At 41.7% G+C, this 26,914-nt stretch overlaps 1 protein-coding gene across 4 annotated transcripts in view; it reads right to left on the bottom strand.

Moving 5' to 3' along the window:
• The window catches only part of KCNG3 (potassium voltage-gated channel modifier subfamily G member 3), a 105,476-nt gene that overhangs the window by 16,916 nt on the left and 61,646 nt on the right, over positions 1-26,914 (bottom strand). For 2 of the 4 annotated variants that reach the window (XM_057301318.2, XM_063594986.1), the window contains exon 3: positions 8,033-8,094. In XM_057301318.2, the coding sequence (XP_057157301.1) occupies positions 8,033-8,094 (62 nt within the window). The other 2 variants (XR_010109300.1, XM_063594987.1) reach the window with 2 other exon arrangements.

Raw genomic sequence — 26,914 nt, 5'->3', positions numbered from 1 at the left:
TCAGCCTCCCAAGTAGCTGGGACTACAGGCGCCCGTCACCAAGCCTGGCTAATTTTTTTATTTTTAGTAGTGACGGCGTTTCACCATGTTAGCCAGGATGGTCTCGATCTCCTGACCTCGTGATCTGCCCGCCTCGGCCTCCCAAAGTGCTGGGATTACAGGTGTGAGCCACCGCACCCGGCCTAATTTTTGTATTTTTTAGTAGAGACAGGGTTTCGTCATGTTGGCCAGGCTGGTCTTGAACTCCTGACCTCAGGTGATCCACCTGCCTCAGCCTCCCAAAGTGCTGGGATTACAGGCGTGAGCCACCATGCCCAGCCCATTCTCTAGACTTAAGTTGAGCACTAAATGACATGTTTTCAATATTGTTGTTTACTAGTAACAACACTGCTTTATCTGCATCCCACAATGTTTGATACTTTGCTAGTGTATTTTACAGGGTTTCATTGTCATTCAGTTCCAGATATTTGGTACCTTTCCCTGTCATTTTTTAACACATTAATTTTTTTTTTTTAAGATGGAGTTTCACTCTTGTTGCCCAGTCTGGAGTGCAATGAAGTCATCTTGGGTCACTGCAACCTCTGCCTCCTGGGTTCAAGCAATTCTCCTGCCTCAGCCTCTGGAGTAGCTAGAATTACAGGCATGTGCCACCACACCTGGCTAATTTCGTATTTTTAGTAGAGATGAGGTTTTTCCATATTGGTCAGGCTGGTCTTGAACTCCTGACCTCAGGTGATCCACCCACCTTGGCCTCCCAAAGTGCTGGGATTACAGGCATAAGCCACCGCACCAGGCCTAATGCATTATTAAGAAGTGAGGCAGGCTGGGCACGGTGGCTCACGCCTGTAATCCCAGCACTTTGGGAGGCTGAGGCGGGTGGATCACAAGGTCAGGAGTTTGAGACCAGCCTGACCAATATGGTGAAACCCCGTCTCTACTAAAAATTAAAAAAAATAAGCCAGGTATGGTGGCACATGCCTGTAATCCCAGATACTTGGGGGGCTGAGGCAGGAGAATTGCTTGAACATATGAGGCAGAGGTGGCAGTGAGCTGAGATCGCACCACTGCACTCCAGCCTGGGCGACAGGGTGAGACTCCTTCTCAAAAAAAAAAAAAAAAAAAAAAGAAGGAGGCTTTTGGTTTACAAATATAGTGTGATTTCTGGGCTTTCATTTTATTGTTGGTTCCTAATTTTATGGCATTGTGATAAGAAACATTCTATATGATAAAATTTCTTTAATATTTGTAGCCAACGCTTTTTAAAAAAAAATTATCTAACTTGCATCAGAGAGTGGTCCACTGTTAAAAAAAAAAACAACATAAAACACTTCACATCATGCTTGATAAGAATTCATATTCTCTATTTGTTGGGTACATGCTTCTATACAAATCTACCAGAATACATTTGTCAGTTGTCTTTTCAAGTCATTAATATCATTGTTTTTATCTGCTTGATCTTTTTTTTTGAGACGGAGTCTTACTCCATCGCCCAGACTGGAGTGCAGTGGTGCTCATGGCTCACAGCAGCTTCAACCTCTTGAGCTCAAGCAATCCTCCCACCTCAGCCTCCTGAGTAACTTGAACTACAGGCGTGTGCCACCACACCCAGCTAATATTTTTAGAGGCGGGGGCTTTACCATGTTGCCCAGGCTGGTCTCGAACTCTTGGACTCAAATGTTCCTCCCACCTTGGTGATGGCAACAGCAGCCTGTCTGGAGCAGCTGCTGCCATCACACTGGCTGCAGTAGGGAGGGGCGGCCAGAGCTGCACACCCTGTGGAGCCAACAACAAGTGGGAGCCCCACCTCTTCTGAATTGGTGGGGTGGGAGCTCCCCAGGTGCAGCCACAGCCATCCAAGACATGGCTGTGGACCCAGGCCTCCTGCTCCTCCAGGGAGCCCCGCTTGGGGGGCAGCTGCAGCTGCCCAAATCACAGCTGCAGACCCGGGCCTCCCTGTGCTCTTGCAGGTGCCAAGAGCAAGCAGGAGCCCTGCCCTCCCTGGTGCAGCTTCAGACTCGGGCCTCCCTGTGCTCTTGCAGGTGCCAAGAGCAAGCAGGAGCCCTGCCCTCCCTGGTGCAGCTTCAGACCCGGGCCTCCCTGTGCTCTTGCAGGTGCCAAGAGCAAGCAGGAGCCCTGCCCTCCCTGGTGCAGCTTCAGACCCGGGCCTCCATGCAGCAGGCAGGAACCCCATCCCCGCCAACTCTGGGGCAGCTGCAGCCACCCAAACCGTGGCTGTGGACCAAGGCATCCCTACACTCTTGGGGGCCCAGAAAGCCCCACCTGACCTTGCAGGCTCGGAAATGCCTGCTCCCACTGCCTGACTTCTCCCTGCTGTTGGTGCCCACGCCGATCTCAGAACAAAGCTGGGGTGAAGACAGCCAGGTGTGCACACGCTCAGGGCAGTGCTGACATGCTAGCCCCCTGCCACCTTGGCCCCCTCTGGACTTTGGGTGCCTATGAGCATGGGTGGGAAGCCAAGTGGGGGCTGAGGGCAGCTCAGCACTGGCTTGCAGAAGCCTCTTGGCAGGAACAGCCTGGGCGCCATGAACAGCAGCGGGAGGCAAGACAGGCTCCTGGGCGGAAGAGGGCGAGTCCCCGGTGAGGCCCCACCTTCAGGCCACATAAGGCCTGAAGGCTAGGGGCTGGGCTGCCTGTCCCGCAGACCAGAATGGGAACTTGTGGTGCCTTTTCTGGGCCCACTCATGGCCGCTAATGGAGCGATTGGTGTGCACTTCCTCCCCTCAGAGGCCCATAAAAGCCCAGATTCAGCTAGAGCTGGACAGACCTCAGGATGACCAGCTGCAGAGAGGAGCTACCCACTCCAGGGCCTCCTCTCTGCTGAGAGCTGCAGAGATTTTGGGACAACCTACCTGCAAAGAGGAGCTTCCCACCCCAGGGTCTCCTCTTTGCTAGGAGCTGAACACTTGTTGGGACACCCTGGCTGCAGAAAGGAGCTGCCCCCTGTGGTAGACTGAGCTGTTCTAGTGCTCAATAAAGCTCCTCTTCATCTTGCTCACCCTCCTGCTCACCCTCCGCTTGTCTGCATACCTTATTCTTCCTGGTTGCAGCACAAGAACTCGGGACCATGGAATGATGAGGCTAAAAGAGCTGTAACACAAACAGGGCTGAAACATGCCCCTTGCTCACCACGTTGCTGGTGAAGAGAAGTAGAGAAGAGCTGCAGTCCTTTGCGGAGCCCAAAACTGGGAGCTCCCTGAGGCAGGGCTGTGACTCCCTCTTTGGGGCCCTGCTGTTCCTGGTGTCTCCAAGCTTCTGAATGCTTGTTCCCCGATGCAAGCCATGGAAGCTGCTTGTGGTGGTACCTGGTCCCGCCGCAGCCTCACAGAGAGCCAGTTCCTGTGCTGGCACCTGGAGCTGCCCACCCCACTGCAGCAGCCAGCATGTCTGACTGTGTGCAGTGGCCAGACCCCACACTCACACACCCCTTGCCATTCCATGTCTGACTTGCCCTTGGTGGTGTGGGATCCAGGCTGGCAGCATGAACCAAATGCAGCCTGCCAGGCCAAGTGAGTGAAATGACTCCAGCGGGCCCGAGCAAAACTTGGGGAAAGGTACCACCGGCCACAGAGGTTTCCTGCCAGAAAAACGACACCCCAAATATCCTATAATTGCTGCCACCAAATCAGTCTCCCTCTGTGCTGGAAATACAGGCATGAGCCACCATGCCTGGTGATCTTTTAATTAAAAATTATTTTTCAAATATTTTTAACAGATAATCCATTCAAAGCATTTTTTTAAGGCTGGGCGAGTTGGCTTACACCTGTATTCCCAGCACTTTGGGAGGCTGAGGCATGAGGATTGCTTGAGCTCAGGAGTTTGAGACCAGCACAGGCAACACGGTGAAACCTGTCTCTACAAAAAGGTACAAAAATTAGCCAGGCATGGTGGTGTGCACCTGTAGTCCCAGCTACTCGGGAGGCTGAGGTAGAAGGATTGTTTGAGTCCAGGAGGCAGAGTTTGCAGTGAGCCATGATTGTGCCACTGCACTTCAGCCTGGGTGACAGAGTGCCTGTCTCAAAAAAAAAAAAAAAATTTTTTTTTTAATTATACGGTGAAAATGCTTGCACTCCCACCCTGTCTCCTTAAACCCAATGCATCCCACTCCCAGGTAACCTCTATTCTTCCCCAATAATACTTATTTGGCTATAACGTGATTGACAATTGACTTTTGGACCTCCAGGTCTCCTAGCCAGCCAGCTGCCTACTACACTCATTGCAGTCATTTCATGAAGCTTACAGTAATGTGATCACATAATTTACACCACTCAATTTTTGGGCCCCACTTAGAACTTTTGGGTTTCATAATCAAATATGAATCTATATTTATTTTCCCACCCCCTTCCCACACAAAAGGTGGCATACTATATATACTGATGTGTACCTAGCTTTCTCCATTCAATAATAATTCCTGGAGATCTTGCCATAGGTGGATAAGAGCTTCCTACTTCTTTATTGTTGTTACCTAGTATTCCATTGTTGGATGTCTCAGATGTTATTCACTTGGTCATATTTTGGGGGCAATCGGATTATTTACAATCTTTTCTATTATATACAATGCACAATGAATAACCTTATATGTATGTCAGTTCATACATGTGTGGGTATATCTGTGGTATAAATTATCAGAAGTGGTACTGCTTGATCAAGGGATACATGCATTTGCAATTCTGACAAAAATTGTCAAATTGAATTCTAGAGAGGTTGAAACAATTTATAATCCCATCCACTGTTTTCCCCAAAGCTTTACCTATGGAGTATATTATTAAACTTTTGAATTTTTGACAACTTGATAGGTGAAAAATGGCACCTTAGTCTAGATTGAAATCGCTTTTCTCTTATTCTGAAAGATGTTGAGTATATTTTCATGCAAGTAAGGGACTTTATATTTTCTAGGGACTTTATATTTTCTATGTAAAACTGTTCATATGCTTTGCTCATTTTCCTATTTGGTTGTTGATCCTTGTTTTATTGATTATTGATCATAAGCTCTTTTAGTTTTTAAAAAAAATTTTTTTAAGCTTTTATATAAATTAGGGGGCCTGGTCCTTTAGGATGTAGTTCCAAGTTGTTTTTCTTTTTCCTAAGCTTTTCACTTGTCTTTTGACTTTGCTTCTTTCTTTCTTTCTGCAATGGAAAACTGTACAGTCAAGGTTGGAAAGACTACTTCGTTATGCCACAGTTAAGAAGGAATTCTCCTATGTTTCCTTCTAGTACTTTTATGGTTTTATGTTGTACATTTATCTTTAACCTTTAACCACTGGGAGTTTTTCTGGTGTATGCTTTGCAGGAGCCAATTTCTTTTTCCATATAACTTTCTGACTGTTTCAATACAATTTATTGAGTAGTCTATCTTTTATTCACTGATTTGAGATAGTTCTCTTAACATATATAGACATTTTCTCATGCATTTTAATCTTTTTGATTTTCTGTTCTGTTTTATTGATATGTCTATTCATTCATCAATGCACAACTGTTTTCATTTTTGAGGGCTGAGTGTTTTAAGATCTGGTAGGTCCAGTTCCCCTTCATTGATTTACTTTTTTCAATTTTATTCTTGCCATTCTTGTTTATTTTTCCATAGGAATATTAGAATCAGCATATCTAGTTTTAAACAAGTGTCAGCATTTTTATTGCTCCTACATTACATTTATAAATTAAGTTAGAGAACTGAAGTCTTTATGAGGCTTAGTCTTCTGATCCAAGCACACGCAAAGTTTTTCCATTTGTTCAGGTCTCCTTTAGCGTCCCTCAGTGCTATTTTTAAAGTTTTCTTCATACAGGTCTTATTTTTTTTTTGTTTGAGAGACAGAGCCTTACTCTGCCACCCAGGCTGGAGTGCAGTAGCGTGATCTCAGCTCACTGCAACCTCCACCTCTTGGGTTCAGGCAATTCTCATGCCTCAGCCTCCCTAGTAGCTGGGATTACAGGTGTGCACCACCACTCCCAGCTAATTTTTGTATATTTAGTAGAGACAGGGTTTTGCCATGTTGGCTAGGCTGGTCTCGAACTCCTGGCATCAAGTGATCTGCCTGCCTCGGTCTCCCAAAGTGCCGGAATTACAGGCATGAGCTACTGCGCCCAACCAGGTCTCATACATTTTTCATTAAACTGATTCCTAGTTATTTGTACTTGCTACCATCAATTGGTACTTGACCTTCATTCTCATCTACTTCTCTGTTTCCTACTGAAATACAAGGGCTGAAAGGCTAAATAAATAAATCACATTTCCAAGACTATGTGACAGCAAATTCTAGATATGATTTAGCTTTGATGAATCAAATACATACATACAAGAGCAGGAAGATGGAAAAGACGTGGAGCCCCTTGTCCTCCTGCTGTGGTGGCTGGCAAGCCAGGTCGAACTGACTACCCCTGGACTCAATATTCCAGTGTCTAGTCACTACCTTTGTGGACATGAGAAGATTGTGGTGGCAGCAGCAGTGACAGCTTCCTGACATCTGAATTACAGCTATGATGATATGACTTTGAAATCATTAATCCTACAACAGTCCTCAACTTTATGTATCTTCTAAAATTTTATCTAACACTCATTTAATACATACTAGCTGCCAGAAACTGTTACAAGCAATTTTTCAAAATTATATATGTGAAGGCTTAAATTAATTCCAGGCCTAATGATATTGGAAGCAGCTAATTCCCCATCTTCTTTTGTACTTGAAATTCTTGGAGTGACTTTGGTTTCCTAAACTGATTCAAGGTTCTTTAGTGTGACTATTATAGTACTAAGGTCACCTTCTGTCATTATACCTTATGTTTGTATGTGTAAAAACAGACATCGATTTTTTAGATAGTGTGTTAAAATCTCCCATTATGATTGTAAATTTGTCAAATTCTATTAGGTTTGTTTTATATATTTTAACGCTTTTATTGGATGTAAAGAAATGCATGATTCTTATTTCTTGGTAGACTGTTTCTTTCTGTGAGATAAAATAACCTTTGTGCATATTTCTGCTTAAATGTTATTTGGCCTGATAACATTATTTTATCATTTATATTATACTATATTGTTACACCAACTTTCTTTATACTAGTAATTGAGAATTTTGTTTGTTGAGAAAGAAATACATTCACATGGTTCAAAATTTAAAAGGGTATTCAGTGATGTTTTCTTCCCACACCTCACCCCCAGCTACCCAGTTTTCTTCCCTGCTGGCATCTGAAATACCTTTTTCCATTCCTTTATTTTTAATTACTACGTCACATTTTTTAGAAATGTTTCTTTCTTTTTTATTTATTTGTATTTATTTGAGATGAAGTCTCACTCTGTCACCCATGCTAGAGTGCAGGCAGGCTAGAATGCACCCAGGCTAGAGTGCAGTGGTGCAATCATAGTTCACTGCAGCTTTTATCCCCAGGGCTCAACTCCTGCATAGTTTACAGTGGCCTTTAACTCCTGGGCTCCCACCTTAACCTCCCAAATAGCTAAGACTACAGGTGTGTGCCACCATGCCTGGGTAATTTATTTCTATTTTAATTTTTAGAGACAGGGTCTCACTACATTGCCCAGGCTGGTCTCAAACTCCTGGGCTCAAGCAATCCTCCCTCCTCAGCCTCCTGAGTAGCTGAGATTATAGCCAAGGAGTGTCCCTCATAAATAGTATTTTTAAAATCCAGTCAGAGTCTCTGCTTTTAATAGAGGAATTTAATAGCAATATACTAATAGTGATCACAGACATACTTGGATATAGATTGGCCATCTTGTTTTTTTCTATTTACTGTTCTTTTTTATCGCATTTTTCTTTCTCTCTTGCATTCTACCAGACTGATAAAATTTTCTTTATTCCATTTTTCTTCTTCTAATGATTAAGAAGTTATATATTCTATTTCTAGTCTTCTAGTCATATCACTTACATTTTAAACCTTTTATTTTGTATTTTTATTAGTCCGTTCTCACACTGCTATAAAGAACTACCCAAGACTGGGTGATTTATAAAGGAAAGAGGCTTAATTGACTCACAGTTCCACGGGAGGGAGGCCTCAGGAAACTTACAATTATGCAGAAGAGGAAGCAAACATGTCCTTCTTCACATGGCAGCAGCAAGGAGAAGTGCCCTGCAAAAGTGGGGAAAGCCCCTTATAAAACCATCAGATCTCGTGAGAACTCACTATTGCGAAAACAGCATGAGGGTAACCATCCCCATGATTAAATTACCTCCCACTGGGTCCCTCTCATGACACACGGGGATTATGGGAACTATAATTCAAGATGAGAGTTGGCGGGGGACACAGCCAAACCATATCAGTATTTTTCCAGCAAAGTCTAAAGCCAACCAGTATTTCTGAACAAAACAATGATCTTAACATTCTTTAGCTTTCTTCTGAAATACCTACTTGTTTTTGGCCTAGAATGTAATTATCAGCTTGCCTTTAAATACACACACAAAAACTGTTGTTGTTGTTATTATAATTATTATTTTATTTAAAGTTTGTCAACATGTTTTACCAATTTCTCTTTTTCACCTTTTCTTGTGGCATCATGCTCTTTCCTTTTGGATTCATTTTTCTTCTAGCCAAAGCAGTTTTTAGTTGTCCTTTCAGTGAAGGTCTGTTGGTAGGAAGTTCTTTTGGTCCTTGTGTGTGTTAAAATATCTCTATTATGCACACTCTACTGACAGTTTAGCTGGGTATGAAATTCAAAGTTCAAATTATTTTCCCTCAGTATTCTGAAGTTGTTATTTCATTGTTTTTTTGGCAATGGTTTGTGCTAAAAATAAGCATACTGTTATTCTGATTGTCATTCCTTTGTAGATAATCTGTCTTTACCTCCTGGTAGCTTTTAAGAGGATTCTCTTTATTTCCAATATTTTGTCATTTCACTGCAATCTTCTAAATGTACTTTCTTTTCTTTTTTTTTTTTTATATTTGTGCACTCTGTCTCAGCATTTAGTGGTTTCAACCTGACAATTTGTGCCCTTTTTAAATGCTGAAAAATTCTTAGCTATTCTATCTTCAAATATTGCTGTCTTCACTCTATTATTTCCTTCTAGGAAACCCTCATTTGTGTAGGCTAAAATATCTCAGTCTATCCTCCAAGACATCAACTGATTACCTTTTTGTTCCATACTCTAAGAGTTGTCTTCAGTTCCATCTTCCAATTTACAAATTCTCTCTTCAAATATGTCCAGCCTAGAAGTTTTAAATTTCAATGACTATCTTTTTCACATCTACCTGTTCTTGTTTCACTGCCTCCTGATCTTACTTCACTGATACCAGTTCATCTGTTATATCTTTAAGCATTTTAAGCACACTTTTTATTTTAATGCCTTTTAGATGGGCCTATTGTTTATATTTCTTGATAGAAATTCTCCTGTTTGTTGGATTTGTAGATTTTCCTTGATAGGGCTGAACCTCCTCAAACACTTTGTAATTTATGTTTGAGAACTTATCTTCGGAGTTTTTTCCTTGTGCCCTTTCTTATTAAGTGATTTCTGTGGTGCTGTGTTCCATCCTAAGCAGGTACAGGGATCTGAGCTGGGCCCCACATTAGGGCTCAGAGGTGTTGCCCCAATCAGATAGCATGATTCCAGATCATGCACTACCTTATAGTGAGGTCTCATATGTACAGATGTTTCCCTTCCTCCATGGCCAAGACAAGTGTCTTATTTCTGGTTATAACCCTATAGTAACTGTATTATTGCTCCCAAATAATCACTGCCCCTTCCTATAGGAGGACTGTATTTTCTCATCCCAATAAGGTCAGGCTAGGTTATATGACTAGCTTTAAGAGTCTCATGCTTCCATGATTTTTTCCTCTGACACAGAATGGCAACATACCAGATAAGGGCATATCCTTCATCCTGGATTCTAAAATGAAGAGGATGTGGCACAGAGTTGTGGCCAACCTGTAAAAGACATGTAACATGAACAAGAAATAGACTTTTGTAGTTGTAAGGCATTAAGACTTGGAAGTTGTTAGCTACTACTGCATAACTTAGTCCAAAGTCTGACATAAACTTTAAGCCATCTATATAAAAATACGATTTAGGCACTCCAGCCTGGGTGACAGAGTAGACTCTGTCTCAAAACAAAACAAAACAAAACACCCTACTTGGCCATAAAAAATTTGCAGCAACATGGATAAACCTGAAAGACATTATGTTAAGTGAAATAAGCCAGGCATGGAAAGGCAAATATTGCATGATCTTACTCATATGTGGAATCTATAACACTATCCTCATAGAAGTAGAGAGTAGAGGCCGGGCACAGTGGCTCATGGCTGTAACCTGAGTACTTTGGGAGGCCGATGTGGGTGGATCGTTTGAGGTCAGGAGTTCGAGGCGAGGCTGGCCAACATGGTGAAACTCCATCTCCACTAAAAGTACAAAAATTAGCTGGGTGTGGTGGCGTGCATCTGTAATCCCAGCTGATTGGGATCAGCTGGGATTGAGAGGCTGAGGCACGAGAGTCACTATAACCTGGGAGGTGAAGGTTGCAGTGAGCTGAGATCATGCCACTGCCCTCCAGCCTGGAGACAAAGGAAGGCAGGAGGAATAGTGAGAGGTTAATAAATGAGTACAAAGCTACAGATAGGAGAAATATGTTCTGGTGTTCTACTGCATAGCAAGATGACTAGAGTTAACAATAATATATTGTATATTTCAAAATAACTAGAAACTAGGTACAGTGGTGCATGCCTGTAGTTCCAGCTACTTGGGAGGCTGGGCAAGAAGATTGCTTGTGCCCAGAAGTTCAAGGTCAGCCTGAGCAACACAACAAGATGCAGTCTAAAACAAACAAAACACAACCTAAAGTTCATGAAAAACACAATGGCAAAGACAAAATAACCAGATTTTGAATGTGCACATCACAGAGAAATAATAGACATTTAGGCTGGGCACGGTGGCTCACGCCTGTAATCCCAGCACTTTGGGAGGCCGAGGCAGGTGGATCGCTTGAGGCCAGGAGTTCAAAACCAGCCTGGTCACCATCTCTACTAAAAATACAAAAAAATTAGCTGGGTGCATTGGCTCATGCCTGTAATCCCAGCTACTCAGGAGGCCAAAGTGGGAGAATTGCTTGAACCCAGTAGGCAGACGTTGCAGCGAGCTGAGATTGCGCCACTGCACTCCAGCCTGGGTGACAGAGTGAGTCCACTGTCTCAAAAAAAAAAAAAAAAAGAAAAAAGAAATGATAGATGTTTAAGGTGACAGATATGTTAACTGCTCTGATTTGATCACTATACAATGCATACATGAATCAAAACATCATGTCATACCCCACAAATATATTAATTATATAAAAACATAAATTTGTCCTGGCACGGTGGCTCATGCCTGTAATCCCAGCACTTTGGGAGGCTGAGGTGGGTGGATCACTTGTGGTCAAGAGTTGGAGACCAGCCTGGCCAACATGGTGAAACCCTACTAAAAATACAAAAATTAACCGGGTGTGATGGTGGGTGCCTGTAATCCCAGCTGCCTGGGAGGCTGAGGCAAGAGAATCGCTTGAACCTGGGCAGTGGAGGTTGCAGTGAGCTGAGGTTGCACCACTGCTCTCCGGCCTGGGCAACAGAGCAAGACTCCATCTCAAAAAATAAAAAAAAAAATTTTTTTTTGCATTTAAAAAATATTTGCATTTTTATCATAGTATTTATCATTTGTAGGTGTGTGGTGGGAGGAAGATTTGGAGACAGGGTCTCATTCTGTCACCTGGGTTGGAGTCCAGCTGCACGATTATGGCTTACTGGGGCCTTGACCTCCCAGGCTCAAGTGATCCTCCTGCCTCAGCCTCCCAACTTGCTGGCACCACAGGCACGCAGTAACACACTTGGCTAATTTTTGTAAATTTTCTAGAGACAGGGGTTTCACTATGTTGCCCAGGCTGGTCTTGAAATCCTGGGCTCAAGTGATCTGCCAATCTCAGCCTCCTAAAGTGCTGGGACTACAGGCGTGAGCCACCATTTGTGTTTACAGAATAGTATAGAAAATTACGTGCTCATTGTTTTTCTTATTTTGTGTAGTAAAATATACTGACACAAAGTCAGGCGTGGTGGCTCACACCTGTAATCCTAGCACTTTGGGAGGCCAAGGCAGGCAGATCATGAGGTCAGGAGTTTGAGACCAGCCTGGCCAGCATGGTGAAACCCTGTCTCTGCTAAAAAAATTCAAAAATTAACTGGGCTTGGTGGCGTGTGCCTGTAGTCCCAGCTACTTGGGAGGCTGAGGCAGGAGAATTGCTTGAATCCAGGAGGTGCGGGTTGCAGTGAGCTGAGATCGCGCCACTGCACTCCAGCCTGGGTGACAGAGTGAGACTCCATCTCAAAAAATAAAAATAAATAAATAAATAAATAAATAATATATATATATACTGACACAAAATCACCATTTTAACTGTTTTTAAGTGAACAATTAAGTGGCATTAAGTATATTCACAATGTTGTTTAACCATCACCACTATCTGTTTCCATAACTCTGTAATTATTCCAAACAGAAACTCTATAGCCATTATACAATAACTCCTCATAAGTGGAATCATACAATGTTTGTCCTTTTACATGTCTTATTTCACATATTACTATGTTTTCAAGGTTCACCCATGTTGTAGCATGTAGAATTTCATTCCATTTTAAGGTTAATATTCCATTGCATATATAGACCACATTTTGTTTATCCATTCATCTGTTTATGGACAGCTGGGTTGTTTTCCACATTTCAGCTACTGTCACTGTGCTTTCTTGATCTAGAAGTACCCAAAAACATACTATTAGAGAAAAAATACTGCAAATAAACCACAACCAGTGGATGCCTGTTGAGTTCAATCTGGAATGAGGAAAACTTTCACTCTTCATTTTGTATATTTCTTTATTATTTAAATATGTTGCAACAATTTCTATGTAATTTTTAAAACTAGTAAAGAGTTTTTAAAATAAATGCTTCTTTTTGATCAGAAGAGAGATGCTCAAGAGAGATAATGAATCATTGCAAATGTGTGGGTTTAGGGTTTTTTGTGGTTAAAAACATGTATCACAAATTTTACCATCTTAACTATTTTGAAGTGTGCACACAAATGTGATTTTTTAAATTATTAGGAAAAACCTAGGGAGGCTCCACTGGTAGCCAGCCAGCCACAGAATCACCATAAATGAAGAGTAGTTATTAAAAATTAAAATCACACCACAGGAAGCTGTATATAACCAAATGAGAATCTTGCACATAATATTCACTTTTTTCTTCCTTTAATTACCTTAGTCTTCTGTATCAGATTTTATGGCTCATAGTGATTAATGATTATTAGTAATAACAGTCCTTTTTGAACAAAGCTGAAGCTTATCCCAGCAGTGCATTCTCTGAGTCTAAATATGATTAAGAATGTACTCAAATTCAGCCTCATTTCAGTAGTAAAATGCTACCCTGTGTAACTGCTCTTGGTTTTTAACTGAAAAATGCTACCGTGCGTTTTAGCTGTTCAGACCGTGTCATGTTCCTGACAGGCCTGTGGAAATTCGCATGTGCTGCTATTTCCCAGGTGGTCACAATAAAGCTCAGATGGTATCTCTTTTTTTTTTTTTTTTGAGATAGAGTCTCACTCTGTGGCACCCAGGCTGGAGTGCAGTGGTGCAATCTTAGCTCACTGCAACCTCTGCCTCCTGGGTTCAAGCGATTCTCCTGCCTCAGCCTCCCAAGTAGCTGGGATTACAGGCACCTGCCACCATGCCCGGCCAATTTTTTGTATTTTTAGTTAAAGAGATGGGGTTTCGCCATGTTGGTCAGGCTGGTCTCGAACTCCTGACCCCAGGTGATCTCCCCGCCTCGGCCTCCCAAAGTGCTGGGATTACAGGCGTATCCCACCTGTAATCCACCACGCCCGGCCCTCAGATGGTATTTCTTAATATCCTTGCAAAAGGCTGGACTTAAGGAAGTGGAAACTGAATCAAAGGTTTGCTAAACCAGAGCTGGAAAGCCCAACCTTAGCACTCAGCTACTCAATACAGCTTGAACTTTCAGCCTTCTGATTAAAACTAAGATCATCTACTTATTTCATGTTCTGGCTCTGTAGACATAACTTCAACAGAATAAAATAACTATCCAAAACTAACAAACAGCAGCAATGAGGAGACAACAGGTCATGTGCATCAGGGTTAAATCGCAGAACTGATTTCAAGGCCAGCACTACTAGCAAGAGAGCAGAGACTGCCGGTCAGTCTGTAACCAGAGATTTCCACACTACTATCTGCATAATCTACATAAAATGAGGACCCAGCTGGGCACGGTGGCTCATGCCTGTAATCCCAGCACTTTGGGAGGCTGAGGCGGGCAGATCACCTGAGGTCAGGAGCTCGAGGCCAGCCTGGCCAACATGGTGAAAACCCTATCTCTACTAAAAATACAAAAATTAGCCAGGCATGGTGGCGGGCACCTATAATCCCAACTACTCAGGAGGCTGAGGCAGGAGAATCACTTGAACCCGGGAAGCAGAGGTTGCAATGAGCTGAGATCACACCATTGAACTCCAGTCTGGGTGACGAGTGAAAAGAGCGAAACTCCATCTCAAAAAATAAAAAATAAAAATAAAATAAAAGAGGACTCAGTGTTAGAACATCTATGTTTGAATTGCAGCTGTGCTACAAAGAGCTAGTGTGCTTTTGGACAAGTTACTTAACTACCCTGAGACAGTTTCTTCATCTGTAAGAGGGGGTTAATAATAACTACCTTACAGAATTAATGCAAAGACTATGCAGTATCACATGAGTGGAAGTGCACTAGAAAGGCTAGTCATCATTGCCCTTCCTCAACTTCCTTGGCACTTGATTCAGATTCCAACAGGCGGCCGGGTGAGATGGCTCATGCCTGTAATCCCAGCACTTTGGGAGGCAGGTGGATCACCTGAAGTCAGGAGTTTCAGACCAGCCTGACCAACACAATGAAACCCCATCTCTACTAAAAATACAAAATTAGCCGGACGTGGTGGCACACGCCTGTAATCCCAGCTACTCGGGAGGCTGAGGAAGGGAGAATCACTTGAACTCAGGAGGCGGAGGTTGCAGTGAGCCGAGATCATGCCATTGCACTCCAGCCTGGGTAACAAGAGCAAAACTCTGTCTCAAAAAAAAAAAAAAGAAAGAAAAAAGAAACCAACAGGGCCAGTATTCTCAGTGACAAATCATTCTGACCTCTCCAACAACCTATCAGTTTAGACATATTGACCATTTAAAAAAATTGAATTGACCAATTTCTTCAATCTAAGTTCCAGGTTGTATCCTTAGCCCAGACCACCCATTGCTCAACTGTATGTTGTTAGAAACAAAAAGGGCAGCTTTATGAGTAAGAATGAATCACCATAAAACGATAGGCTACCACACAAAAATGACTCAATGAGAGTAGAACACAAATCATGAAACAATAGTATAAACTGATCTCATTTTTGAGATGTTTTATCTTGATATACAGACATATTCACAGAGAAAAAGCACAAAAGGAAATATGCCAAAATGTTAAAAATGATTACTTGAATTTATGTGTTCATTCGACATTTACTGAGCAACAATTATGTGCTGGCCTCTGTGCTAAGTGTTGGGGATACAGTAATTAATCACACATATAAGGCTGCTGTTCTGGTAAAGCATTTATAATTCAGAAGTGACAATAATAAAGAAAGATCAATAGGATGAGAGAAGATGAACCTAATCTATTATAGGGTTCAGTCAACAAGTCCCCAAGAAAGGAACATTTAAACTAAGACCTAAAGGATAAGCATGAGTGAGTCAAACAGCAGAGCAGGATCGTGGAAATAGCATGACAGATTACTTTTATTTTCTTCTTTTTTATTATCTATAATTTATTTATTTTTTCTTAATGAACAAGAGTTCTTATTGTTCTGTTGGTAATATCTTCCTACTGTAAGGCCTAATATGTTTTTCTGATCATATCAAAAATTTCAGTCAACTTCTCAGTGTTTATTTGGGGCCAGCTGTGGGCCCCATACCCTCCTAGTCACTAGGAGTTGCAAATGGAGAACAGAGCAAAATACCTCAGAATCTTAGAATTGGGGAAAAAACCCAGAGAAAACATCAACAAATTATCTTAGTCAAGAAACAGACCCAGAGAGATGAAGCATTTTATCCAGGACCACAGCAGAAGAGCAGTCAGCCCCACACAATGGTCAAATGCTTTAACAAGTTTGTTTTCTGTTTCCTCTTTAAACTACCAATCCAATATGTGTTTTTTTAATCTGGTTGGTTAGTAACTAAAAGTGATTGTAACATATAGTCATTGGTAACCAAGATGTTATTACAAGACACACAGTGAGAAGCCATTGTTAATCTGTTGCATTAAGAAAATAATGTAATGAAGTAAAAGCCAGAGTTTATGAGGGTGTGGTAAAACCAGAAAACAATTTAATGAGGTAAAAGCCAATGTTTATGAGGGTGTGGTAAAACCGACAGTATCAAACATTACCAATTGCTACGGTTTGAATTTGTCCCCCAAAGTTCATGTGTTGGAAAGTTAATCCTCAGTGTAACAGTGTTGAGAGGTGGGACCTTTAAGGGGTGATTAGGACATGAGGGATCTGCCCTCATGCATGGATTAATGCTGTTATCTTGAGAGTGGTTTTCTAATAAAAGGATGAGCTTGGCTTCTCTTCCCTCTCTCTCTCTTGCCCATGCCTTCTGCCATGTTGTGATACAGCTAGAAGGCCCTCACCAGAGGGCCTTCAATCTTGGACTTCCCAGCTTCCAGAGTGGTGAGGCAAATAAGCTTCTATTGTTCACAGATTACCCTGTCCCTGGTATTCTGTTATAGCAAGAAAGAATGAACTAAGACACTGACAATACTCCTAATCAGTACATCCCAACTTAAAATCAGTGTGGTAATGTATTTCAAAAGCCATAAAAATGATAGGACTCTTTGGTCCATTTCTTTAGACTCTGTTATCTAAAGAAATAGATAACTTCTGGTATACCTAAAGGCAGACAATTAAAAGTAATGGCTATGAGGACTCTATAGTAGGAGGGAAGAGCTCAGGGTTTAATATGGATGATGTTTATATTTCCACCATATTTATAGCCATAGTTATGAAGAAGCCTGTAACCTGCATCTGCACCCTAAGCCACCAGAATGGCTTTCTCCAAAGCTCCCATAAGTGCCTAGTTGCTGAAACCAGTGAACATCTGACTGTGAGGAGCCATTTAACACCCCACCTCCTTGTTGGGCCCTTCAACCCCCTTTCCTCCTCTTATCCAGTTTGGTGGTCTCCAGGGACCAAGCCTAGGTTACTTCCTCCACTCCCTCAACACTCTTACAGAGGGATTTTTCACATCTTTTTCCAAACTAGCTTCCACTTCCATCTACAAGCCAAGGATTCCAAAATCCTGACCATTTGGACCACTCTAGACAGAACCTCTCCCCAGTGCACAGAGCCAACAGTCGGCTTGATATTTCCATTTGGATACTTCCCAGGCTCCTCCAATCATTAAATCTACAATGGAACTCTTTCCCACCAAAAGCTGCTCTCTTTCTATCTCTCTCTCATTATTGCTACTGAAACCACTCCCATCGCTTCCTCTTACTTGAATGATGACCACAGTAATTCCCTAATGGGTCCCACTGTCCCCAGTCTCTCTCCACCCTTGACACAGTTGACAGAGTAATCCTCCTTAAGCACAAACCCTGTTTTTCCTGACTTAGGTCCTTCAATGGCTCTCTGCCTGCAGGGTGAAGCCCACCTTCTTGGCTGGCACATGAGATTTTTCCTAATCTGACCTCTGCCCACCCAACAGCACTCCTCACACACTCTCTTCTCTCTGCACTTACCCAACCAAGTGCAACTGCCAAAACATGCCACTTTCTCTTGCTTTGGTACATGCTGAACCCTATAAGTGTCACAGATCGTCAAGGGTCTGTCTCCCTGAACTGAATTTAAGAATCACTCCTCTAGGAAGCCTTCCTTGACTCCTGAACTGTCTTCTGCGATCTCACAGCATCTATTTCATAATCTTTACCCTACCTGTAAACGTCTTCAATGTTTTATTACTGGTCACTTTCCCCCAAGAGCTCTTTATGAATGGGGAGTGTACCTTCCACATATGTCGCTAGAGCCTCGCACAGTCGGAAATGAGGTGAAAGGGAAAAAAAAAAAAAAGCAGATGATGACAGTAACTTATTACAATGACAGGGAAGTATGTGCTTATTTTTTCCTCCCCGTTTTCCATATTGTCTAGTATGTGGATTATACTATTTTGATACATTTTAAAAAATCAATTCATTTTGAAGATATGTCCAATCTCTCCAAGCTAGCTCCTGTAAAATAACTTACTGCCCAAGTAAAGTCAACTTCAAGATCCTCTTTCCCCAGAGCCTTTAGGCTCAAGACCCCCACCTCCAGCTTTGCAAATCCAGGATTCTACTTTCCACAAATCCTTCAGGATTCTACTTTCTGCAAAGTAAAACGGCTTATTTCAACATTTTTAGCAGACAGAAGGACCACCCACACACCAAAAAATTCCGTGGCCTTGAAAAGGTTACATTGCTCTTGTAGCTGAGTGCCAAAACTCATTTTTGTCCAAACATTCGTCAGAACCTCACTGTATTCACAGCCTGAACACAAAAAAATGAGGTGCTCTGACAACCTTGCCACAGATTTACAGGGGACAGAGATGATGGGACTTCTGACTGGTATATCCATCACCTTGTCAGCTTAAGACATCAATGAAAGATGGGGGTTCAGGATAGACTATGAGAATTCCCCCTCCGTCCCTTTAAAAAAAAAAAAAACCCCAAAACATTAATTATCTTCTCAGGTATCCAAAAGTTCAACCATGCACACTGGCTCTTAATTCTTTTAAATTTGTGAAAATAATCCAACCACATAATGTTCAGTCTGACATTTGCTATTATTTTTCCCCAAAAGAAAACAAAAACCTGATTAGTTCCAAAAATAAAATATAAAGAAGAACTCAGATAAGAAGCAAACCCTGTGGCTTAGAAACCATTGCTCTGATTAATAGCACATAAGTGTTACCTGACGAATGGGTTCCTGTCTTAAATGCAATTATCACAAATTTCTTGTGATTCCCCACTGTTTTTATGGTTTATGCCCAGCTCTCAAAGCAACAACTTTAATAGCAATAAATCAAAGGAAACCTCTTCTCGGGACATGGGCCGACTGCTTCACATCTCAGTCAGCAGAGACGCCAGAGGGAAATGCAGGACCCCGGCTCCACAGCTATCCAGGAAGGTATCTACTTCTCCGCCCTGAGAAGTCCTTGCATCCACCCCTGAAAGGGTGATTTTCACAGTTAAGTCCATCGACAGGGCCTGCTGCGACAATCAGGACAAGAAGGGCCTCTGTCCTCAGGAAACCCCCTCCTGGCGCTGCGGGCCTGCTTCCTGGGGATGCTACCGCCATGCTGTTGGCGGGGCCACACAAGGTGCTTCCGGCAGGGTGGAAGCACCACCGGGTCAAGGGGTCTGGGGGCAGCTGCTCCACCGGTGGGCCACTGTCAACGCAAGAATATCAAATCAGCCAGCCCGGCCAGCATGGCAAAAACCCGACTCCACTAAAAAAAAAAAAAAAAATTAGCGGGGCGTGGTGGCGCGCCTGTAGTCCAAGCTATTGGAGAGGCTGAGGCACGAGAATCGCTTGAACCCGGGAGGCAGAGGCTGCAGTGAACTAAGGTCCCGCCACTGCACTCCAGCCTGGGCGACAGAGCAAGACTCCGTCTCAAAAAAAAAAAAAAAAAAAAAAAAAAATCAAATCAGGAATTATTTCCTCCAGGAAGTGGGGATGCGGGGTGTAGAGTGTGGGCAGAAGAGAAATAGAGGGATGATGGGGAGTGGGAGGAGGATCATGTGGTCTTTTTACTAGGAGAACTGAAAGCGGCTGGCAGGCATCTTTGAAACAGAGAACATACTATAAACAAACAGCAGCATTTAGAAGGTATAATTTCCAAGATTTTTGATTCAACTCAACATGTACTACGTGCCTATAGGTACCCATCATCATGACCTGGAAACTTGCCTCGTGTTGATTAATGATATTCTTACCACGGAGAGGAAGAGTAATTAAAAGGGAGAAAAACAGAATATGAAAGCGGGTCAAAGATCAAATGACTGATTCAAGGCTACCTGACCAACAGAGACATTGTCACAGCCAGGAGACACCTTTGTGCTTCATTCACCAGTAGTTTATTGCAAAGTGAAGTTTTGGTTCAGAACAAAAGGGAAGTAAGTCCACTAAGAATGAACTACTGTACACAAATTATTGAAGTTGACGCAATAGATAGTAGCATGTATTTAGTATCAGCTGTAGGTGGTTCTCAAAGTCAAAATTTATTAACTATTCAAATGTTCAAGCTGTACAGACTTTTTTCAGATGTGCATACAACATACTTATAACAAAGTTAATTTTTATAAAATATTATTTCCTTAAGAACTGAAGATGCTAAAAAGCTCCAACCATAAATTAATCAAATTTGATGCCCATTTAAAGATACTATTAAAGATCTGACAAATACTAAATAACACAGCTGAATGAGGAAAGTTATGACCCAAATGACTGCATACTTTAATAATCCCATATTAAAATAGAAAATGTCACATAAATTGAGCTGATTTGAAATATTTTTATTAGAAAATAAAAGCTATGTCCATTTAAACCATCATTCCTAAAACGCCTACCAAACAATATAATTATTACCTTAAATCCCAAATGATAATACAAACTTTTCTATCCACATTATCTTCCCCATTGGTTGATACAGTACATCTGATCCTTCCATGACATATACAATGGCCATTAAGGATGACAGTTAACAGTAGTTATGTATATACAGTGAAAATAGTACAACTGACCACACACACAATTGAATACTCTCATTGAGGATAGGGTCAATAAAAATAATGTTTAAAACCAATACATAATTTTATCTGTTCAATCACTTGCTGTCTTTAGCAGTAAAAGTCAAACAACACACACGTATTATTTTTTTCCATAAAGTCTTCACATGTTGAAAATACTTTTTAATCCAGGTGCAGATAATTAACAATGAAAAGACATTTCATCTTCTTTCTTACATCCAGGGACTTTATCAGACTTAAATTCACTAGGTGCATGGAAAGAGCAGTAACTGAAAAGGCAATTTGACCATAAATTGTTTGCAAGACAGAAGTGTTCTATTTTAAGGCAAGTATCTTTATCACACACATACATAGCAATTTATCCACTGATGAATTTTATCAAATGACAGTATCAACCAAGAAAGTGAGGTATAACTTTACTCAATATAAGTACAAATGTCAGAAAATGTAAAGACATTCTCAATGTACTTAATATATTTTACCCATAACTAGAGAACCCTTCTCAAAGTTCTTATATGCTCAGAAATATCCGAGATTCTCAATTCTAGAAAAAATAACTAGAAATTAAATACTCTAATATCTTTGCATAAGGCTCTCCATATATAAGGCTACCTTTGATATAAGGCTACTTCAATGTATTTTCTGAAAATAGCAAAAATGTGCACCAAAATTCAAGGTATTCTGAAACTAAAGAAAGAGGTCTTGGTCTTGCGAGGGATAGTGAGGTGGTTAGTTTATTGATCAAACTTAAGCTAAAAATCAAATTTAAAATGCACAAAATAAAAATGTTTCCTGACAGGGAGTGGTGGCTCATGCCTGTAATCCCAGCACTTTGGGAGGCTGAGGCAGGTGGATTTGCTTGAGCCCAGGAGTTTGAGACCACCCTGGGCAACATGGCAAAACCCCATCTCTATTAAAAAATGCAAAAATTAGCTGGGTGTCATGGCATGTGCCTGTAGTCCCAGCTACTTGGGAGGCTGAGGTGGGAGCATCACTTGAGCCCAGGAGGTTGAGGCTGCAGTGAGCCATTATCTCGCCACTGGACTCAAGCCTGGCATCAGAGTGAGACCCTGTCTCAAAAAAAAAAAAAAAAAATTATTTCAACATAAAACTGAACTATCATTGTATAAAAATGGTTGAATGCATAAGATATTTTTTAGTGCAAAACAGACATACATTTATCTTTACATAAATAATTTAAATAGAATATAATCCATAACTTGGTATTCATAATATATTTTAAAAATCTACATTCTGTTACCTTTACAAAAGTAAATCTGTTCTTTACTTTCAAGTTAAAAATGGCCTAAAAGTTTATCTTTGGAGATTTCAAGTCAATGGCTTTCTAAAATGAAGGATAATACAAATCTAAGTCATAGGTCATTTGGTACATTAACATGTAAGCCATCAGTTTGGGGCCCTAAAAGCAAAAAATAATTAACTACTACAAAAAGTGGAAAATAATGTACTCCAGATTTATGCTCTAGTCCAAAGACTTATAGTGTCTATGTATTTTTAATTATTAAATAGTCTCATGCAATGACATTCAGTGCTAACTGAATTCATGTTCAAAATATTTTCCTTAAAATTAAAATAGAAAGTATTCATCATCCCAAATATGAACTAATAACAAGGTAGATTTTTTTTTTTTTTAAGTTTAGCCTGGGCATGTTGGCTCACATCTGTAATCCCAGCACTTTGGGAGGCCGAGGCAGGTGGATCATTTGAGGTCAGGACTTCGAGACCAGCCTGGCCAACATGGTGAAACCCCATCTCCATTAAAAATACAAAAATTAGCCAGACAATAGTGGTGCATGCCTATTATCCCAGCTACTCAGGAGGCTGAGGCAGGAGAATCGCCTGAGCCTGGGAGGCAGAGGTTGCAGTAAGCCAAGATTGTGCCACTGCACTCCAGATGGGGTGAGAGAGACCCGGTCTCGGAAAAAAAAAAAAAAAAGAAAAGAAAAAGTTTGACAATTACTGCACTCATTTCCTCTACCAAACTCTCAGTGACATTAAGAGAAAAAAACTCTAATTATTTTCACCTAATAATTTAATCAAGCACTCCAGAAAAATGTTCTTCTAATGGGAAGTTTGGTAGGAATTTCTTACTACATTTCCAAATTAGATCAAAAGAAGGGAAAAAAGGGGGATTCAAAAAGACTAGCTAGCTTAATAAATAATAACAATAAACATTAAAACAGCTGCATACTAAGTAATCAGAAAGATCCACAACTCAAATACCACTTCCACAGTGATGTCAGGTGTCACCTGGTTGTGGGGCCTCCTGCTGATTCCTACAGAAACAGGCACGACGCTGAGTGTAGTGGCTTGTGCCTGTAATCCCAGCACTTTGGGAGGCTGAGGTGGGCAGATCACTTGAGGTCAGGAGTTTGAGACCAGCCTGGTCAACATGGTGAAGCCCCATCTCTACTAAAAATACAAAAATCAGCCAGGTGTAGTGGTGCACTCTTGTAATCCCAGCTACTTGGGAGGCTGAGGGAGGAGGATCACTTGAACCCAGGAGGGGGAGGTTGCGGTGAGCCAAGATCATGCCACTGCACTCCAGCCTGGGTGACAGAGCAAGACTACATCTCAAAAACAAAAAAAAACAAAAACAAACAAACAAACAAAAACAGGCAAGAAGCACCCTCAAGTGCCAATCTCACAGAGTTGCTCCTTTGCAAAAATGTCCTAACAGTTGGGGAAAGAATGTGGTACAAGGGGAGAGGAACTTTAAGTGTAGATACCAAGGTAGGTGCTCCTTTATTTGAAGAGATCTAGAAATCTGCTTATTTAGTAATTAGCTGAACATGCCAATGACTTCAATTCAAACACTCACCCTTCTAGAGACTGCCACAAATCAGCCATGGCCTCTGCCCACAGAATGATTTATTTTTGTTATAACTGTGGCTAATCCCAACAGCAATTTGAGCTTAGAGTAAAATTCATTTTCTACTCTTGAGTATACCAGACAGGTCAATCACTGCGACATCTAAGTACTTGCTACTTCTTTCTCATCATGTCGAATCAGCAAAATGTCATTAACATGGTGGGCCAGGGTGTGACACTGCACAAAGTCTCTGTGGACCATAGGATGGTACTTCCAACACTTCCTTCTAAAAGAAACTGCCATGCCCACAGCAATCACCTCACCCAAAAAGACTGCTTCCCCCAGGGCAGGGAGCCTAGCTTTTAAAACCTCTCCCCAACCCAGGTGATGGTAAGACTCAGCTAATGCTACTCTGGAATCTGAAGATGGAAAGTATGAAGAGAATCAAGCAGTGGACCTCAAGTAGAGAAGATACGGGAAAAGAAGAAGAGAAACAATGCGGGTGAGAGTGATGCCAGACCCTGAGAGGGAGGAGGAAGAGAACAGAGCCACCAGACTCAGCCAGGCAGCTGCTGTTGTGTCCTTACAATAATCACCCCATTACCTCCAGTGACCTGTGTTTTCCTGTAACTAATGAGTCTATAAATACAGAGAGAAAGATATATTTTTGAGAGACTGCTGGCTACAATTTTTTTCTCTAAGCAAATTTTATTAAGGTAACCAACTAGGGGGGGCGGACGTGGTAGCTCATGCCTGTAATTCCAGCAATTTGGGTGGCCAAGGCAGGCAGATCACTTGAGCTCAGGAGTTCAAGACCGGCCTGGGCAACACAGTGAGACCTCATCTCTACAAAAAATAAATAAAATTAGCTGAGCATCATGGTGCACGCCTGCAGTCCTAGCTGCTTGGGAGGCTGAAGTGGGAGGATTGCTTGAGCCCAGGAGGTTGACACTACAGTCAGCTGTGATTGTGCCACTGCACCCAGGCCTGGGCAACACAGACTGTCTTAAAAATAAATAAATAAATAAATACGCTAACCAACTAGGATCAGAGGTTTATTTTCAAAATACTTAAAAATATTAAGCAGGCCAGGTAAGGTGGCTCATGCCCGTAATCCCAGCACTTTGAGATGCCAAGGCAGGAAGATCACTTGGAACCAGGAGGTTTGAGACCAGCCTGGGCAACATAGTTAGTTAGCCCTTGTCTGTACAAAAAAGTTAAAAATTAGCTAGGTGTGGTGGCACACACCTGTAGTCCCAGCTACCTGGGAAGCTGAGGTGGGAGTGGGAGGATCACTTGAGCCCAGATGGTCGAGGCTACAATGAGACATCATGCTGCTGCACTCTAGTCTGGGCCACCATATGAAATTCTGTTTCAAAACAAAACAAAACAAACAAACAAAAAAACAAACCAAAGAAAGTATTAAGCAAAAATAAAAGACCGATTTTTAGGCCAGGAGTGGTGGCTCACACAGGTAATCCCAGAACTTTGGGAGGCTGAGGTGAGCGGATCGCTTGAGGCCAGGAGTTTGAGACCAGCCTGACCAACATGGTGAAACCCTGTCTCTACTAAAATTACAAAAATTAGCTGGGTGTACATGCACCTGTAATCCTAACTGCTCAGGAGGCTAAGACATGAAAATCACTTGAACCCAGGAGGCAGAGGTTGCAGTGAGCCAAGATCATGCCACTGCACTCCAGCCTGGGCAGACAAAGCGAGACCCTGTCTCCAAAAAAAAAAAAAATTATAAAACATTTATACATTTTTAATGAAAAAGTTGCTATAATTTTCATTACTAGGAGTTGTAGCCATTATTCAAGCAGCCAATGACTAATAATTGGGGATCCTGCTATTCCTAAGAATAGCTGTTATGAATAGTACTGAATACATTTATTTTACAGTTATGGCAAAGTACATCTCTCTTTGAAAGCTTTTTTTTTTCCCTGAGCATTTTAAATAAATATGTAACATTAAAAATGTAGTGTGCCCAAAATCTTGAATCATAACTCCGTTAGGTTTGATATACACATTTGCATTGAAGATTAATATTTGCCTAGAACATTCACAAGATTTATTTAAAATGTAGCCATTAACCAAAGGCCTTTGGGGCATATGTACAAAATTAGAGAACTGTAAGTATTCACTCAAAAACAACATTAGAAATATTACTCATGAGAAAATGCTAGTGGGGCTCTATCTATGAAAAGTTAGTCAAAACCGGAAAACTCGCAAGTGAGCTTCCAACCATTTGAGGAAATGTTGCTTGCAGATAATATTAAGCTTTTCCTCCACTGATCTTAGTAACATAATTCCCTAAAGGAATTTCACAATGATTACACGCATGATGATGAATTACATTAAAAAATCTGGGCTTAGGGCAGGGCATAGTGGCTTCTGCCTTTAACCCCAACACTTCGGGAGGCCGACGTGGGCGGATCACCTGAGGTCATGAGTTCGAGACCAGCCTGGCCAACATGGCAAAACCCTATCACTAATAAAAATACAAAAAATGAGCCAGGCGTGGTGGTGCATGCCTGTAATCCCAGCTACTCGGGAGGCTGAGGCAGGAGAATCGCTTGAACCCAGGAGGCAGAGGTTGCAGTGAGCCAAGATAATGCCACTGCACTCCAGCCTGGGTGACAGAGCAAGACTCTATCAAAAAAAAAAAAAAAAAAAAATCTGGGCTTACTGTAAAGGACCCTCAGAATGGGTCTTTCAAGGGCTTTTTGCAGGTACAAGAATCTCTCAGAGCGTCAGGGCAAGGCCCGTTGATGGTCATCTCTGTATACCCCACAGTGCCAAGCATAGAAGTGACACTTGTTAGGCAAATGCTCCTGTTTTGTGCACACAAAGGATTAAAATTCAACAACAACAACAAGAAAACCCAAAACTTTTCCTAGGGCAATGCTGAAGGTTAATTAACCATCAAGTCTTGTTTTTGGAATACCTCCTCCACCCCAGTAATTCAGTGGTACTTGTGCTTACTGTAAGTACTATGCAAAGATAGAATTAAACACTGTTGGGAAATCCAGTTCCCGGAAATTCAGAGCTGTTTCTCAGCTCTTCTGCCAAAATATCCCCAAGATAGGTAAAGGAAGAGAACTGAAAGAGCTCTAACATTGACGATTCAAGGACACAGAGGCACCTTGTATCTACAACCTCCAGCATTCTCCCAGGAACCTGAAATAACTGAGTTTGAGAAGCATGAGGTCAGGTAAAAAAGAGGTATTACAATAAACCAACC

The sequence above is a fragment of the Pan paniscus genome, chromosome 12, assembly GCF_029289425.2.
Source record: "Pan paniscus chromosome 12, NHGRI_mPanPan1-v2.0_pri, whole genome shotgun sequence".
Taxonomy (NCBI): domain Eukaryota; kingdom Metazoa; phylum Chordata; class Mammalia; order Primates; family Hominidae; genus Pan; species Pan paniscus.
The sequence above is the reverse complement of the archived record's forward strand: the minus strand, read 5'-3'. Positions and strand labels throughout refer to the sequence as shown.